Source organism: Daktulosphaira vitifoliae, unplaced genomic scaffold, assembly GCF_025091365.1.
Source record: "Daktulosphaira vitifoliae isolate Bord-2020 unplaced genomic scaffold, ASM2509136v1 Scaffold_2, whole genome shotgun sequence".
NCBI lineage: Eukaryota > Metazoa > Arthropoda > Insecta > Hemiptera > Phylloxeridae > Daktulosphaira > Daktulosphaira vitifoliae.
The window spans coordinates 30827754-30846524 of record NW_026099573.1 but is presented as its reverse complement, the minus strand read 5'-3'; the positions used below and the strand labels follow the sequence as shown (position 1 = coordinate 30846524).

The window sequence follows — 18771 nt, the reverse complement described above, 5'->3', positions numbered from 1 at the left end:
AAATAGTATCAAAAATTATTGTTGCGCGGAGAATGTAAAATTTTGGTATAAACATCACCTTCAGTTAATATTTAGTATTAGCTATGTACCTGGATATTCTAGTGAATTGTGAGAGTGAGTAATTGAATTGATCAACAAGATTGGCGCTTAAAATGACAGGGTTTAGTCCAAAAAAAATTTTGCAAGGCTCTTATTCTTTAAAAAGTTAATAGTACCTTTTTATTTCCTGTGTACTAACTCAGTTTGCAAAGTTCTTTTGAGTACGATTTTCGTTCTTATTTTTTTCAAAATTGTCTTCAAAAAGGCGATGAACCACTTTTTATACTACATTTTTTCTTTATTCAATAGAAGATTAATATGTTAAAACGATATGGTAGGTGTTTGTACAATTTTTTTTAACTGTCAGCTAAAATCCAAATCAATAAATTTACTGGTAGTTGTCTAATAAATTACCAAATTTTAGTTTTTATTATTATATTTAGTGTTATTCATATCATGAACATAATTTTTTTATTGGTATAACCAATATCCTTAGGACAGATAGCTATGTTTTAAACACTGTTATACAATCCTGTTCAAAATGAACATTTTTTTTCTTGATATAAGATCTTGTCATAATCTAAAGATATAATTAAGTTAAAGACTATTGTTTTGTTTATAATTTTTTATTACTTTTAACATAATTCTACAAATTAATATAGTTACAAATACAAATTAAAAAATTACCAATGGAATAATTCATAATACTAGTCATGGTCATGCTTTGAGTGAGGGACAACTGGGGTAAGTGCCCTAAGTGATACACATTAAAAGAACGCTAAAAAAATAAGAATACATATATTTTTGCATATGATATATTTTGTTTAAAAATATATTAAATAGAGGCGCCAAATATTACTCTAGGGTACCGATGACAGTTACATGACACTGATACTAGTGATACACTAATGAAGTTTATTACAACATTCCAAGTTTGCAGTCATTAAAATACCTTACATCATTCTTTTGAAAATTTTTTAAAACTATTTTAGTAATTGAAAATTCCACAAATCTAAAAAAGTAAAATGAATAAATGAATACCTATGAATAAACTTATTAAATAAATATAGCAATGTAGTTTTTTGAGAATAAAAAATGCAAACTTACTATTATTTTTATTCGTTTTATATTATCATATTATAATATGATAAACTGTATTAACAAACCAAAAACTTATAATACTATAAAATTATTCTAGTTTTATTCTTTATGATGAACAACAATCTTTTTATTGTTTAATAACTCTATTATTTTTGTGTTAAATTGATATAAAGCAAATAATAATTCACCATAGTAATTAATATGTTTATTTTTTTTTTTATTAGCTCCTTCAAAAAACATTCATAATATATAGCTGAAAGCTTTAATTCGATTTTTTTTGCTATACTATTATTGATCGGTTAGATTTGGATAAAACATACTTAAACTATACTAATAAACGGTCACTGCTTAACTGACTTTAATATCAATGTACACATGCAATGTATAATCTATATATATATATATATATAACATCTTCCCTTTTTTAACTCAAACCCCTCTGACTAGTATAATTTTAATAGACATTAAATACTAATGTATAACAAAATAAAAATATGTAAGTATACAATATAATAAATAATGATATTTCTAATAATAATTAAACCCAGCACAGTGGAGACGTGGCATAGTTGTAATCCAGTATAGATTTAATCACTGATTAAAATCACTATCATTAGAAACGCTTCGATTCAAATCTTGTTAAAAAGAACTTCTCAATTGAGAGTAATATAAAATTTGATTGTATTTGTAAAAATCGATTGTTCATTTCAGGTGAAACTAAAAATAATTTTTTTTTAGATTTGTGTTTTATATAGCAACATGTTACTAAAAAATTTAGAATATTATAGACTGTTAGTACCACACACAAATAGAGTTAAAAATATAATAAATTACAAAGTAAAATTATTTACTTTTGTAGTTGAATACTTTTATCATATCAAATCTAATTCGGCAATAAATACATTAAACATATTAGAAACTAATCATTTTAATTGTTTATATGGATAAAACTTTTTAAGGTACTTTTTATTTGATTAAGGGATATATTTTTTCAATTTTTGAGAGTAATATTTTCAACTAAATACGAATTGTAATAATTTGACATATTGTTGAAAAAAGTAGGTTAATTGAGGGTTGGAACAATAAATCGCAGCCACAAAAAAAAACACATAGTAAAATAATATTAACATGAATAAGATATTTCTTCACATGAGAGGAGACTACAGTAATGGGATTCTTGATATTTATTGAATTTAATGAATCTAAATGAGATAAAAATTAAATGATTTGAACATTTTTTTTAACTTAAAAAAATACAATATTAAATGCCATAGGCGGATTCGAACCTGGTATCCTAACCGTGAAAGACATAAGTGTTACCGATTCGGCAACTGTTCGTCGCTTTCGCAGAATAATAACTGTGTCAATTTAAGCTAATTCAAAATTTAATGTTACTTTTTTGACTTTAAAAAAGCAAAAAAATTTAAATAAATTTAACATCATATGTCTTATGAACTTTATTCTAAATAAAAATATAAGTTTAAATTAAAGATTAAATAAAAGTATCAATATTTCGGAACATTTTCAAAAATTGAAAAAGCTTAACTTGTGTGCAAAAATTGTTCTTTTGAATTACCCTTGCGAGCAGATTGAGAGTCAGATTTTCAAAAAAATTATATCAAATGAAAGAAATATCTAAGGTTTCGATATAAAAAAAATAATTTTAATTTGTTCATTTTTCAAAAAAAATATGGCAAATTTTAAGTATCAAAATATTTCATGTTAAACAGTGATTGCTACATAAAAATTATAAGTAACGTTAAATTCGACGGCAATTTTCCTATAGAAGAAAAAGTGTCGAGAAAAATTAGCTTTAATTTGACATATATTTAAAGAACGCAGTATTTTTAGAACATTTTCAAAAGTTTAGTTGAAAAAGTTCTACTTTTTATACGTTGTTTTCAAGTTTTGAAAGCCCCCTGTATAAAGGAAACTTGTCCAATTTAAATAAAAAGTATGTTAAATGAAAGGGGTATATATAATGTATTTAGAAAAAAAATTTGTGTTGATACATACATTATTCAAAAAGTTATAGAAATTTAAAATTTAAAATCGATAATTTTAACACAAAAATAGAATTTTTTTAACTATGACAGCCGTTTGCACGTAGAAGATAAGATGTCGGGACAAATTTTTTTTTTCATTTTATATTACATGACATAAGCTTTAATTTGATATTGTTCATCAAAATTGGTCCAGTGAGAGCTGAGAAAAAGTGGCAAAAAAATTAATACCTTCTTAGCTTCCTATTGAAGCTAAAATAACTGAAATATTTTTAGGCTTTATAATTTTCCTATCAGATCTTATCAAATATTTAAATTTAATTATATATTTTTGAATAATAATTGTACAATTTCATTTNATTACATAATATTAATAATAATAATAATAATAATAATATATAATGGTATAGTAGTTTGTACAATAATTAGGAGTTTTAATTACGCAATGTTAACAAGATTAAATCATTTATAAAGATAATAGGTCTCTGCACCATTCTCTCTTAAGACGCCTTACTGGATTGCCAGGCAAGGCGTTTGCGCTCAGCATTTGAATTAATCTGTTGGGGTTGGATTCAAGTTTCATCCAGAATCTTTTATAATATAATCTTGCCATTTCTTTAATTGTGTTGAGATGGAGGTCTGAATGTAGGGCCATGTTTGTGTGGTACCAGGGCGACCCGGTTATGATTCTTAAGCAGATGTTTTGGAAACTTTGGATTGTTCTCTGGTTAGAACTTTTTGCTGGTCCCCAAATTATTATGCCATAAGACCATAGTGGTTGGAGTAATGTTTTGTACAATATAATTTTATTTGACAAAGAAATATTTGACTTAAGCAAAGGTCTTAGTAAATGAAGTCTCGAGTTCAGTTTTTTCCTTTTATCTTTTAAATGAGGACCCCAGGTTAACCTTCGGTCAAAAATTAACCCTAGGTATTTAACCTCGGTTAACCTCGGTTAAATGAGGAATAATAATGTTATTAATAGTAACTAATGGGCAGTCATGTTTTTTAAGAGTGAATGTAATGAAAGAAGATTTTGACTCATTTATTTTGACACGCCAGGTTTTGAACCAGTGCGAAAGCATATTTAGATGTACTTGTAACTGTTGACTGGCAACTTTATGATCTAATGAAGATGATATTAAGGCCGTGTCATCAGCATAGGTACCAAGTACTGTTGTATCCGATAAAGGTAGATCAGAAGTATATATTGTGTACAAAAATATAAGAATTTATAAATACTTATAAAATGTTTACTTAAAAAATTTTTTTATACACATATTACCGCGCATGGAATAATTACGAAATGATAAACTATATACATAGGATTTAGTAAATAAATGGAAACAATAGGGAAGATTTGAAAAAAAGAAGTAAAAAATTATTTTACAAGTTTAGAATCGATATGAACGTGATATACTTTTACCATATAAATGATTGGTTAGTGTGTAACGCGTGGCATTTGAATTATAAAGTTATAATGATTTGATGATTGATAATTCAGATGTTGGTATTATCCTTACATTTAATGTATAAATTCCTATAAATTATTTAAACTAAGCATTTAATGATTAAACCTTACAATGAATGTGTAAAAAATATTGAAAAACATCAGCTGTTTTTTTTTTATTTTTTATTAGACATAAAAGACCGCGGCAGCTCTGTCAGCTGTTTTATTTTTCTATTTTCTTAGTTTAATTACTTATTAAAAACAAATAACTCGATATTTAAAAATTACTCATTTATCAATGAAATTTATACATTTACAATTTATTTAGAAATGAAGAAATATGTACTAATAAATGTTGGTAAATATTTATCGAAGGTCATCAATTAGTCAATATATCGCTAGTGCTTGACATAAGATCTCGGGCGATCTCCACAGAGGGTATCGCCATTACTATGACTATATTTGTATATATATGTGAGATATTTTAATCTCTAGAACCTACAACCATATAAAATCATACGGTGTAGGTGTAGGTTTAATAATATTGTATATTAGCTTGTGACCTAGTATGTTTTTGAAGAGTATACATTTTCTGTCTGTACATGGATTTGCGTTTAGATATTTTAGTTTTTATTTTAAGTTCTTGGTCATCCATTAATACTTTAAATTCGATATAGATATAAGCGACGACAGAAACATTCATATTGGGCGATTTTCGCCAAATGGACTTTGTTAGTTACATTGTTATTCCATTATCTGTTATAAAATATTTTTGTGTCCATCCTTTATGTTTTATAGGGGAGTTAACATTTTTTTTAATTGAAACATAAATATTTAACTAATAGAAAATAACTTAGTTAAGAAAATGACTGGTTCATAACTTTTTTTGTATCAGTAATTCAAAGGTTGTTAATATTTTTATACCTAGGTGGAAAGAGTGCGACAGAGTAATGCCAAATGATAAAAATAACATAATTCACACATCACCTCGACTCTATATTTTAAAATAGTTAAAGCTTTTGAAATAGTGGGTCAAAAGTTATCAACAATCAGTCTTTCCTTAATTAAGTACTTTTCTACTATATAAGCTAGTTAAATATGTAAAAAAAAATATTAAAAAAAAATTAAGTTACTAGCTTTATAAGGGCTTAATATACAGATCTACCAAATTTTATATAACAGATAAATGAAGAAATATATGTAACTAACAATAGCTAAAAAAGAATTATTATTTTAAGAGAAATTGAGTAGCTAATGTTAAAATCCTGCATAATACATATATTGTATCCTTGAACATTAAAATACTGTATTTTTACATCACTGGATGTAAAAATCAACATTTTAATACATTCAGAAATAGTGATAAAATAATTATAATGAGATAAAAATCTAGTCTCTGTATTTATTTGAGTTAGATTAGTGCAAATATTTTATATCAGTCAAGAAAAAAGTCCAATTGTTACAAACGTCTTTTTGTTACTATAAAATAAACATTCGTTGTGTTAATCTTATCAAAAATTTAACAATTATAAAAATATTTAAATTACCGAGTGAAATATTTTATATTATTACACGTAAACTTGGTCAGATTAGTTTTGAATTTATCATAGCCATGAAATAACTACTGTTTTATACGAGTTAATCAAAGTAATTAATTAATATAAAGGATATCTCAATGCAACAATTATAGGTAATTATTTAAAAAAAAATTTTAATTCAAATAAAATAGAAACATGGTAAAAATTAAAAATCGTATTAATGATTATAATTTTAACGTACTATTATTAAATTTATTAATTATTGAGTTCCTTATAGACATAGCGGATATATCTAAGCTTTCATCCTATTTAATTAAACGCCATACGTTCCCTAACTTTATAGTGTTCAGTAAGTAAGGAAAAACGTTTCTATTATTCTTATTGTTTGTATGAATTGAACTATTTTCTAACTTGCTGAACGCTCAGTATAAAAATATTATTTAATTTGTTTTTAATATTAATTATTTTATTTTTAATAATTGGTTTTATAAGCGGGCACATTTTTATAAAACAGTTTAAATGCAAATATTTGTTGCTTTAGATCTTCCAAAATTAAAATTATTCTTTTTTGGCTTAATTTATTTAAAAAAAGCTTTCTCTAATTTTTTTTCCATATTAAGATAAGCCATAACGTGGTATTTGATTTGAGTAAACAAGAACAAATTAACTCTAACATGGATCAGCATAATAACTCTATTGATAATGTTGATAATGGCAATAGATGTCGCAGTCCTTCGATCCGCCGACATGATGATCCCAGTCTAGTAATTGTTGATGTTGAAGCAGCTGAACTATTACAACAATCGGCTTACCCAACTCATCAACAGCAACAATTGATCGACGAACAAGCATTGTTAAAAACTGTCACTGTTAACAGAGGAGCAGTTCAGGTAAGTAAATAGACTAGTAATGAGAAATAATCGAAATCACCCTACAACGCAATTTTTTTAAATATAAATGATTATTATTATTTTACTTGTTTTTCAATGAAGTAACTAATTTTTAACTACTATTTAAAAGTGTTTCATTCTAGGGACAAATTTTAGTCGAATTAGTTGTGTTAACCTAACATATTAGTTTTAAGTACTTATAAGAGCTTGATTAATTAAATATCACTATAAATTTGAAAAAAAAACTTAATATGTATAAACTATTTTAACTCTCGAAAATTTATAAATAAGTTCTATAATCTACATTTAAAAATGTTGAGCAAACCTAACGATGTGTTATATACTGTACAATTATTCTCTTAAGAATTTAATTGCACAAGATTTTTCGGTCATATTTTCTCATATTTTACATTATATTTCTCTTCATTGACTGGCTTAGTGTTCGTCAATAGATATTATGATTGACTATAATTTAAAAAAGTGCTTTTTAAAATGCTAAACGAAAACTATGACTTAATATTTATTATTTAATAAAAGCGTTATATTTAATTTAGCAAACCACCAGCAACTGTTATACAGAATATGTAAGAATTCCTTTGACATATGTCATTGGAGTGCCTTTTTGTTGGTTATTGCTTGGAGTTTTTCAATATTTTGGATGTGTTGCTGTTTTGGGAGATAATCTATTGGATCCTTGGTACTTCACATGCGCATGGCTAGTAGAAATTGTGTGTACTCTTCATGCTGTAGTTATATTCATGATAGTAAAGTGTACATACGTGCGCGTGGTAAGTTTACCAGTTTACATACTCACTCACTCAATAATAACTTTGACCCACAAAAATATTAAATTGTGCATTTTAATCACTTATATTATAAAAATATACCAATTTTTTAAAATTAAAAACTAGACACCAGCTATTTTAAAATTATCGGATTTTGAAAAGAGCACAAGAAAATTCAATTAATTTGTTGGTCTGCGGTTCTGTGAAAGCTTTTTAATACAAAGAAACTATTCTACTCAACTAAAAAAAAACTTATTTATTAGATTTTTATTTAACTTAAAAAAAACTAATAAAAATTAATATTAAACTAAAAACAAAGTTAAAAAAATGCTTTATAAGTTCCTTCAAGTTTTATTATTTATTCATATTTACGTTGTAGATTTTGTACTAAACAATTATTTTTGTTTGTAAACTAATATAAATCTAAATATTTAGTATACGTGATCATTTTCACTGTACAATTTAGAAGATTTAGTGTATTATGAAACAAATACAAACAAGAAATTTAAAGGGTTCTATATGTTTACTACATATGGGAAAATAATCAAACCATATCAACCCTATATTGAGTGTTCAGTAAGTAAAGAAACAAATACATTTTTATGAACAATGGGAATTATAAGAAAAGTTTTCCTTAATTTTTGAACATTATTAGTACAGTTTTAATTGAGCAAAAATGTTTGCGATAATTTTTGTTTTATTATTATCAGTACCACTTATTAATAGGCTATGTACATGTTTATTATTCTTCAGTATAACGATTGAACTCATATTTTGTGTAGTGATTGGATTAAGTTTTTTCTTTTATCAATTCTTCATTTTCATTTGTACGTGTGAACATTTGTTTAGATGACTATGTATAATATGTGAAAATCTTTATAAATTTAAACATTAGTTTTAGAATTTTCTTTGTTACTTAATGATATAATATTGATTGTATTTTGTGTTTATGTTCATCTAAATCAATTTTTGTTTAATATCATTATTAATTTATTTGAAATCTACCTTAAAGTCTTACAATGCTTTAACAGTCACCGTATTGGGATGAATTGAGTGAGTGTCATTAATAGATAAATATTGTGATTTTGTCTGATGATTTTAGGGTATTTTAGAATATTGTGAAAAAATCACTTGGATTGGTTTCACATTTTTGTTGGCACAAGGGCTAACTATTATTTTGTTTCTACTTCCTATCAGCTACATTTTTAAAATAACCATAGGTAACTTCTCTAAGCCAATGAATTTTTTTATTTTTTGGACTATGATCGCTTTTCCTCACGTAATGGCACTTTGCTTCGCATCGTTTGGCTGTTGTTCAAAGTTATACAGTACAACATTAAGCAATGCTTATCTATAATCTATGATAAAAATGTAAGTTTTAACTATAAGTAATTTATCATATTTAGTTCTATTTTAATATATTTTTTTACATATAATTAATAATAATAATAATAATAATAAATTCTGGAGAATATTAGTAATTATATTTTAGTTACATTTTATAAGAAACTAAGATATGCATGCTGTTCATTGTTATAAGCAAATAATAAAAAATATTTATTTTAAAAAATACTTTCTCTAAAGATATATCTTCACAATTTTTTATTTTCTTTGGTTCTAAAACTTATATAAATATTCATTTAAATAAAACAATCTTTTATATATTTTTCATATCATCTTTTTGAACTCACTTTTTGATAATTCTACAGAGTTACAAATTTTTTAGATTAATATCTATGAATTCAGGGCATTCTGGGACGTCCAATGAGGATATGCGTTTTTATGCAAATGATACAATAGACAAAACATTATCTTATTGATAGATTAATTTAAAAGTAGTATTTCTTTTATTGCACTTGCCTTACTATATTATAATCATTATAACTATAAGCTAATAAGTTTTACTTGATGTACATTTGTTAAAAGTGTGATTAAAATATTTGTAATGCTATTTGAATCGTGTTCAGGGCCGTATATGATTTTTTGCATCCGAGATACAAAATGATGTACTCTATTAATATAAATAATAAGTGTATATATTTAATAAATTAATTATTAAGGGTTGAAATACACATAAAATAGTAAATTTTATATTTAAATAACACTTAATTACTGAATGCCAATAAAAACAATTTAAATTATAAAGTTATAACACACATTTTTAACTTATATTGTTCAAACATTTAATACTCTACTACACTCTACTGTTTTTTATTTAATAAATAACTGATTAATTATTAATTTTATAAGACTAAATTTATACCGAAATTCCACTCCGCGAAATTCTATTTAATTTAACAAAAACAATAGGAGCCAATTCGTTACAAAAAACATGTACATTGTCTATTACATATAATATCTATTAGATATAAATATATATTTGTGTATTAATGTATGTTTAACGTAAGTAAAACTCTGGCTAATAAGAAATAATACAACATATAAATATAAATCATTTTTTTTTGTTTTATTAACAAATTAAAATTATAATTCAGACTAAGTAAGAAACGTTCCTGTCTTAATATCCTATCTAAAAGTGAAAAATCGTTTTAAAACAATTATATTAAATAGAAATTCACAAGAAAGCTTTTATATAATAGAAAACTCATACATATATACCAAATTAAAATAAAGATTGTTACTTCTCAATGTCTTAATAAAATTTTAACTAATTCAAGCCTAGTACTTCAACGAAATATACATATTGTTCTTGCGAGTAAATAACTGTCATAACGACTTTTTAATCATAGATGTATCTAGTTACAATACACCAACTGTCGTAAGATCCCAAGTTCGATTTCAAATCTTTATTTTTTGCACAGTGCACAGTTAAATTAAAACTAGATTTTTGATTCTCGTTAAGTGATCATAATCGGGCTCAATATTTAATGATATGATCAAATTAATTATATGTAAATAAAACACTATTCTAACTTAAAGTTAAGTAGAAACTATTAAATTACATCTTAATATATACCACTCGGTTAACTCATTGTGTTTTCCCATCGGATTTGAATATTTGCATTCAGTTAAGAAAAACCCAGCACAGGGGGGTCGCGGCACAGTGGTGACGTGGCATAGTTGGATCAAGTATAATGATATCTGACAGTGATTAAAATCACAATCAAAAATAAACGCTTCGATGCAAATCTTTAGATAGTGTTTAATTAAAAAAAAATTGGTGTTTTATTCCAAAAGCTACTTGATCTGCTGGTTCCTTATTAATATCTCGATTAAGATAAAGTATGTCGAATGAAAAAGGGTTTATTAAAAAATATTATTTCTCATAAAAAAATTGTGTGGATCCATAAACTTTTCAATAAGTTATAGCATTATAAAGTTAAATATAATATAAATAATAAAATCGAGAATTTTCACACGAAAATAGCATTCAGTAGCCATTTTCGCCGTGAAGACAAGTCCAGAGGTCAAATTTTTTTTTTTCAAATTAAAGTATATTACATTAGCTTTAATTTAAGATATATATAAAAGTGTCAGACCTTCCGGAACATTTTCAAAAGTTAAGTTGAAAAAGTTAATTTTTTGTGAAAAAGTTGTCATTTTAAATTCCCCCCTGTGGGCAGAAAAAAGGTCAAATTTACAAAAAAAATATACCAAATGATAGGTAAAGACATCAAGCATCTATAAAAAAATTTATAATGATATGTTCATTTTTAAAAAACTTATGGCAGTTTTAAACAAAAAAAAATTGAAAAAATTGTCGAAAATTAGCGATTTTTAAATTTGTAATTTTTTTGGAGGTTTCCCCCATTTACGGGGAACGAGGGAAATTTTTCCAATTTTGAAGGGTAATGTCTTCGACTAGATACGATTTGTGATCTTTTGACGTATCGTTGAAAGAAATCCGTTCGGTGAGAGCTGAGAAAAAGTGGTAACAGACACAAAAAAAAAAAAACACACATCATAGTAAAACCAATACCTTCTCAGCTTCGCATCGAAGCTAAAATGATCAAAAAATAAATATATAACGAAATTATAGTTTTCGTTCTATGAATCTTGTCAATAAAATAAATCTTAATGTTTGTCATATTATACGACTATTCAAATGAATTATTATAAAGGTACATTAAAAGATAAGATTGTGATCTTACTTAAAAAAAAAAAAAATCGACAGTAAACTAAAAACTATTGGATAAAATTTTATTATTACTATCATTCATCAATTATGTTTTCTATTTGAGATTATAATTTACTCACAGTAAAGAACATTCGTTCTGTTTATTCGACATAATTAAATTGTACCTGTAAACAAGATCAATCGCTTAATGAGGTCTCACGAATATCTTGCTATAATTTTTAAGTCAGAAAAAAATTGTAGTGAATTAATACTTTCAATAATAATATCAATCAAAAAATATTGTTAATCTTAAAATCTAGAGTTTAGAATAAGAGTAAAAGACAAATGGTCACATAAGATTGTTTTATGATCATCATCGTCACCATTAATGTAAACTGTATGCAAACATAAATCGCATACAATTACAAAAATTTACATTTGACTGTGGGGTATTTAAGACAAACGATATTGTCAAAATTATAGTTTATGGTCATTGACTGTCTCAGTTGCATTGATAGTTTAAATACACACGTTAATTACAGAATGTGATCCGTCGGGACCGCTTAAGCCACTTTTTAAAATATTTTTTTCTGCTAAACATTTTTACACTCTGTACAGGTAACTCGTGAATATTGGGTTATCCTGTAACAAATTTGTGGGTATGACGTCTACTATTAGATATTCCACCGTTAGACCATATTTGTTCTTGAAATTTTTTTTTACAGCTTTTGTATATGCTATTGTGACGCCAATATCTGTACGTCTTCGACGTCCATGTAGTTTACTAACGTCAAAATGACATTTTAGGGGGAGGGAGTTTACGACGACCGCAGCGTTCTCCTCTAATGACGTTAATTAATTAGTATCGATAGGCAACGAATCGCCAAAAATTTTTTGACATTGGCAGCATTCTTTGAGTTTGTACTACCCTTTATTTATATACTACTATTACTATTAGAATATTTTATTAAAATACTTCTATTCTTTCTTTTTACAAACTCGAAAGAATTCCTATAAATTATAATGTTTTTTTTTAGATGTTTGGATCTTTTTCAAGATGTTTACGTTATGTTAACTATAAAAATAAACAACAAAAAAAGGTAATTCCGATGCTTTTTGATGTGACTAAACAGCAAATTTATTCAGATGCAGACCGTGGGAACGACATAGAACTTCAAGAGCTCAATTACTATCCTAATAAAAACAATAAAATTCTAAAGTTTTCGTCATATTAAATATAATTATTAAATTGTTTTATTTTCTACGATATTTTGTTAAGTATGAAGATTTTAAGCATGTTGATTTACCTGACAATGAAAATTATCAATTCTATAAATTAAAAAATTATTAATAACATCATACAACTATATCAATTCAACTAGTTTTAAATTGGAATGAATATTAAAAATTTCATCATTTTACACTTGTCAAATTATATTTATGTTAAAATTAAATAATAAAGAAAATTATTTTAATTAAAATTGTTAAAATTAAAATGTTAAATTATAAACGCTAGTTATTTGTATTACTTGCATTTAGATACTTTCATAATTAATAACAATTATATTTTTATAATTACATCTTTACATCTTATTTGTTTTACCAAAATTAAAAAACTATATTTTTGTGTTTAATAAACGTTGTTCCTAAGATGATTATACTTAAGATAATAAAGTTATAGAATATACTTAAATGTTGTACAATATCATCAAAATACAATTATTTTTCGAAAACAACTTTTACAGAAGTCTATTTATTTTAGAAAATCGAAAATAATTACGTTTCATCTTTTCGATAGGAACTAACACATTTTTTTTAGTTTTTATCGACCTTCTATCAACGTTAATGTGTGTGTTTACAAGTTGCATTGTTTAACAGTGACATACTGACACACTTTAAAGACATCTGCTCGAGTCCACATTGTACTTTCCGAAATAAATGATCGTTCTGTTTAATTTTAAAAAATGTCAAAATAATTGGCTTCATTGACAGAAAGTCGTGGCGTTTTAGCCAAAACATTCGTAACTTTCTATTGATAAAATGTTGTCTATGACTTTTTTGCTTGGAAACGTCGTATAATGGAGTAATTATATATTTCTTATATTTTTTATGAAATTTAAGATAAAATAAGAGCGCAAGATGATGAGGTACTTTCAAGTAGCCATGCTAGTAATCGAGGTTTAAATTTTAAATAATAATGAATATTTAAAACTCAACTTAAAAAACTTTTTCTTAAGTACTCTTCTAAACCTCGTACGTTTCACTACATTATGTATCATTATCAAAGATGTAATCAAAGGAAAATTTTTTTTAAATTTTACTTTTTTTGTTCTTGTATATCTCGAGGATTTCTGCGTAGAGTTTTCTCCATCTATTACTTTATGTAATAAAGTCCATTTTATAATAGTCAATAAAATTTTAAAGTGGAAATCCATATACAGAGTGAACTGTTACCTTTTTCTATTCTGCTATTCAATTTTAAGATGAGTAATTATTGAGTTACAAGTATTGTAATACATGGATATGTAGGTTAGGTACAGAACGTATTATGCAGGTATACTGGTGTATTTTTATAATGCATACTCTACCTGCATTATACAGGGTGTTCAGTAAGTCAGGAAACGGGTATCTATTGTTTGTAACAATGAGAACAATAGAAACCCGTTTCCTGACTTACTGAACACCCTGTATATTAAATTTTTTATTGCGAAAAAAAAATAATAAAAACAAAGAATAACCCAAAGCGGATATGACAAGTGATTTTACATTAGCCAAATTCACAGTGTTAATAACATGTTACGTAGACATAGTGCGTCGAGCGGCACTTTCGGAGCAATTCGTATAGTTCGGTATCACGAAGATGACTGCTTAGCATATTATTGAGGCAGGCATTTGACGCTAGACATTTTTTGGACTTTATAGCACGATGATAACGCGTGTGTGTAACGGTCCGATTTACAGTGGGGCGGTGGCTGAGAAGGAGTTGGCACAACCACGTAATGTAAAACGGGTGACAATGCCGTGGCCGTGTCAAATACCTTTGGAGTTGACACAGCTGGCGTTGACGGTGGAGGGGGCCACCAGTATACCATCCACATATACCCCCGACTACGGTGAAAAACGTTGATGCAATTACTGCTGCTGTTGATGTTGTTGGTGTTTCCGTTGTTATTGTAGTCGGTGCTGTTGTGGCTAATGCAGTGGAGGTGAGGACTGGGTTACGCAGTGCCACTGGTAGAGGGGCACGTGCAGCATCCTTCGCCGAGCGTAGTACGTTTGGTAGAGGGTCCGCCGGAAGGACCACCGTGCCCGTCAATTGGCTAACAATCAGCGGACTTTCTCGACGGAGAGGGGAGCGGATGTGTTGTTGGTGTTGCATTGGCAAATTGCGTCTATCATTTCAGTTAACAATACACTCGATGAGGATAAGACTAATAATAAATCTAATAAGACACCATGTTAAATCAACAAATTGAGCGGACTGTTTCATTAATTGGGCGTCAAAGAAAATGGCGCTGCCGAATTTCGATAGTGAACCGCTGCTCAATGACGTAGCATTTTGTTCACCACCTAAATTAGTAAGACCTAGTTGTGTTATTGGACGAGATATTATGGTTTGAGACTGCGTTCCTCCCTCATTGAGAGTTGTAAATACGACTGGTGTAATTTTAAAGGTCTTCGTTCCAGCTAATACGTTAGAAATTGCGTGAAGGAATAAGAAATTGAACACGTATTAACAGGATATGAGGGAAATTCGTTTTCTGTAATGGCGCAATCAAAAGCTAAAGCCTCTGTATGTAAGTCGGGATTGGTAAACACCCGGACAAGCATTGCTGATAGAGTTCATCACTGTTTTGGAAAGTATTCCTAAGCATGGTATCTCTTCATATAGGTTGTGAATATTGTTGTCCACGTTTAAGCCCGGTTTGATCAAGAGTAAGAGTTGTAGCTACCATAATTGGCAATGGTTTCTACTGGTAGGGGTGGGAACTCTGGATAGAGATGATGTTTAGTTGTAGTGATGACGTTTCTCAGCTGCCTCAGTTGTAGTAGGATCAGTTCGGGAATGTTAAAGTTTGTCGTCTATATCAGTATTATTTACGATTCCTCCGCTGGAGTAATTGGTTGCGAATTTTTTTTGCTTTAAGTTGACTATGCGTTGTCAAAGCATCGCAATAGTGTAATAGTCCAAATACTCAGGTAAAATAACTTAAGTAAGAGCGGGATTATCGGTAACGAGCTCTGTGTATATTTGTCGTGCAATATCGATCGACGCAGGAGCTGACGGCGTAAAAGTTAGCCGTGGAGTCACCTCTCTAACTGATGTATTGTTTGCAAAATATGAACTGTCACAAGGGTTCGTGTCTGTGGGTCTCACATGACTTGCGTCATGTAGTCGAGTTGGTTTAGGTAATTCATTTGGAAGGGAGCCTTTTGGATTTGGTCCCTTTGGTTTGTTGGTGTTTTGTGGTTTAGAGACAGGTTGACGAACGGCGTTCGGATTGCATTGATTTTTGGCTTTTTCCCAGTATATACCGGGTACTCAAATCTCTGCAGGTGCCGTCGTTTTCGTTTCTGTCTGTTTGTTCTTCATCACAATGTTTATTAGAAACTATAATTAACTAAAGGTGTAAATGAAGATAGATATATTCGCTTTATCATTAAAAGACTACTGTTAAATATTTAGTTGTGTGGTAGTGGGTTGGATTTTATAAAACGGGTTTGTTTTAATAAAATTTGTTTGCGAATCTCGCTTCCATCAAAATAAAATAAAAATATTATTTTAACATAATATTTTAAGAAAGAATAAATTATTATTTTCTAAATCACCATAAAATGTTAATTGCATCGAAAGTTACAAAAGTTATCAATTAAATCTAGATCATATATATGAATATTACAAGGTAATATTATATATATATATATGTTTAACATCTGAAATACTTATATAATTTTTATTTTTATTTCTTATTTATGTTATCTATTCTAAGGTTGATTTTATTAAAATTTCATAAGGATAGTATTTATTATTTTAAATTGTTATTGAAATATTTTTCAATTTTAGAGAACTACTAAAATGCGAAAAATATTGAAACGCCTTCTGGGATTTATTATACATGTTTGCTGCTCTGTTGGTCTATTTGCTATGTGTCAGTATTTAGTAGGTATTGATAAACAGCTCAAGAGTATTCCATATGTGGTTCTGTTCTACTATCAAATAATTATCGTCACCTTATTACTAGCATGGAAAAAATTCATTAAAGATTGGGTATATGGTGATATGGATGTATTTACTAGAGAAATGGCCAAATCTCAAATAGTAGAAATTAATTCTAATCCAAGAATTCACAATCGTAAGCGAAGGCAGTCTATACCAATGATAACTGCATCACTTCAGTCATTTGAAAACAAATTAAATACTCTGTAAACATTGATTTAATTTTAACTAATATTTTTATTATAAAAAAATATAATAATTATTTCGTAATTAATAAACATTTGTCATAAAAATTAAGAGGTTCGTCATGGAATTAAAAAAAAGAATGTATTTTCATGTTCAAAAAACTAAAATTATATCAATATTTTTTGTTTTTTTATTTTCGTTTCTATAGTTAGTGCTGTTTAGCTAGGAAGTGAGGGGTGTCACACTACCCACATGATAAAATTTAATTGTTTTAGATGGTAATTTTTTAATATTAGAAGATCCCAGATAGTCTTTGTTTTAAATAATATTTTTATAATGTTAAACATATGTTAAAAAAATGTTTTTATAAAATTATTTTTTAAAGTTGCTATCTGGAATACTATCAAAAAATAATTTTTAAAAAAGTTTGTTCAGTTTCAAAAAATATTAATTTGGTAATAATAAAATTTATCCTACTCTACATATTTTTAACTTCGGCATAACTCTGTCTTTACTACCTTTAAAACGAAAATAAAATAAAAAATAACTTATGTGCATCATTTGGGCCTAACTAAAAAACATAAAAAAATAGACTCAATATTTCTTTTTTAACTTTATTTAATAAAAACTTCATTTTTCTTTGTATAAAAACAATTATATAACACTTAAAACATTTATAATAAGATTAATTTTTTTATCACATTTTCATTAAATTGGTATTTTATAATTAGATTAAGTTAGAATTAATATTAATGTTAAGTAAATTTTAAATCTTGGTTTTAAAGAATGATTAACTTGTTTAGGATTTTAAAAACATGATTAATTTCTGTTTCAGTTTTCTATTCAGGTGATAACCCTTAATGCTTGCCAACGGTAGTCTATGCCATAAACTACCGTTGGCAAGCATTAAAGATCCCATATACTCAATGGGACTAACGAGAAATAGCTAGCTAGGCTGTATTTACTTTAGGAACTGATCCTAAAAATCCTCGATTTTTTTGAAGACTTCAAATCACTAATGTTTTATTTTTTACTATTAAATAAAGTAATAATTGTATGTGTTGTCCCATCTCAACATGTAAAATGTCCTTATTGAGCACACTGTTTACTCGTTTACCGTTTACTGTTTATTCGGACCTGGAGTATGACCTTAGTGTCCCTGAGAAGTTGTTTAGTGACAGTTCCGTGCCTCCGAAAGTAATTCGTCCCTATCTTGTACCAGAGAACAGATAGGAAACAGTTTAGTTCAAAACTAATTATCACACTAAACTATTTCAATAACTACAGAATAAAAAAAAATTCAAATTTGTAGCAAATATGAAATTATAATTATAATGAACTATAATATAACTTTCTAATACTTATGCTTAAGAAGTGGTATTTTTTCTTTTTAACGACTATACTTCATTGATTTTTTAAGAATCAGGATATTAATAATGACTGTTTATAGGAAAAAGGGATAGTTTAGTATAAAGTATCTTGG

General features: G+C 27.1%; 1 protein-coding gene across 9 annotated transcripts in view; it reads left to right on the top strand.

Annotated features, from left to right (window-relative positions):
• Positions 1 to 17793, top strand: part of LOC126897646 (uncharacterized) — a 63562-nt gene extending 45769 nt beyond the window's left edge. Inside the window, exons 2-6 of one of the 9 annotated variants that reach the window (XR_007702141.1) lie at positions 6752 to 7021; positions 7576 to 7809; positions 8909 to 9177; positions 9533 to 12801; positions 12922 to 13379. Coding sequence is in view for 6 of the 9 variants with exons in the window: in XM_050671409.1 (XP_050527366.1) it covers positions 6752 to 7021; positions 7576 to 7809; positions 16950 to 17312 (867 nt within the window). In the remaining 3 variants the exon portion in view is untranslated. Of the gene's footprint in view, positions 1 to 759; positions 784 to 6124; positions 6284 to 6751; positions 7022 to 7575; positions 7810 to 8241; positions 8383 to 8908; positions 9178 to 9532; positions 12802 to 12921; positions 13380 to 16949 lie in introns of those variants that run through there. The other 8 variants (XR_007702143.1, XR_007702144.1, XM_050671410.1 and 5 more) reach the window with 8 other exon arrangements.
• The last annotated feature ends 978 nt before the right edge of the window (positions 17794 to 18771 follow it).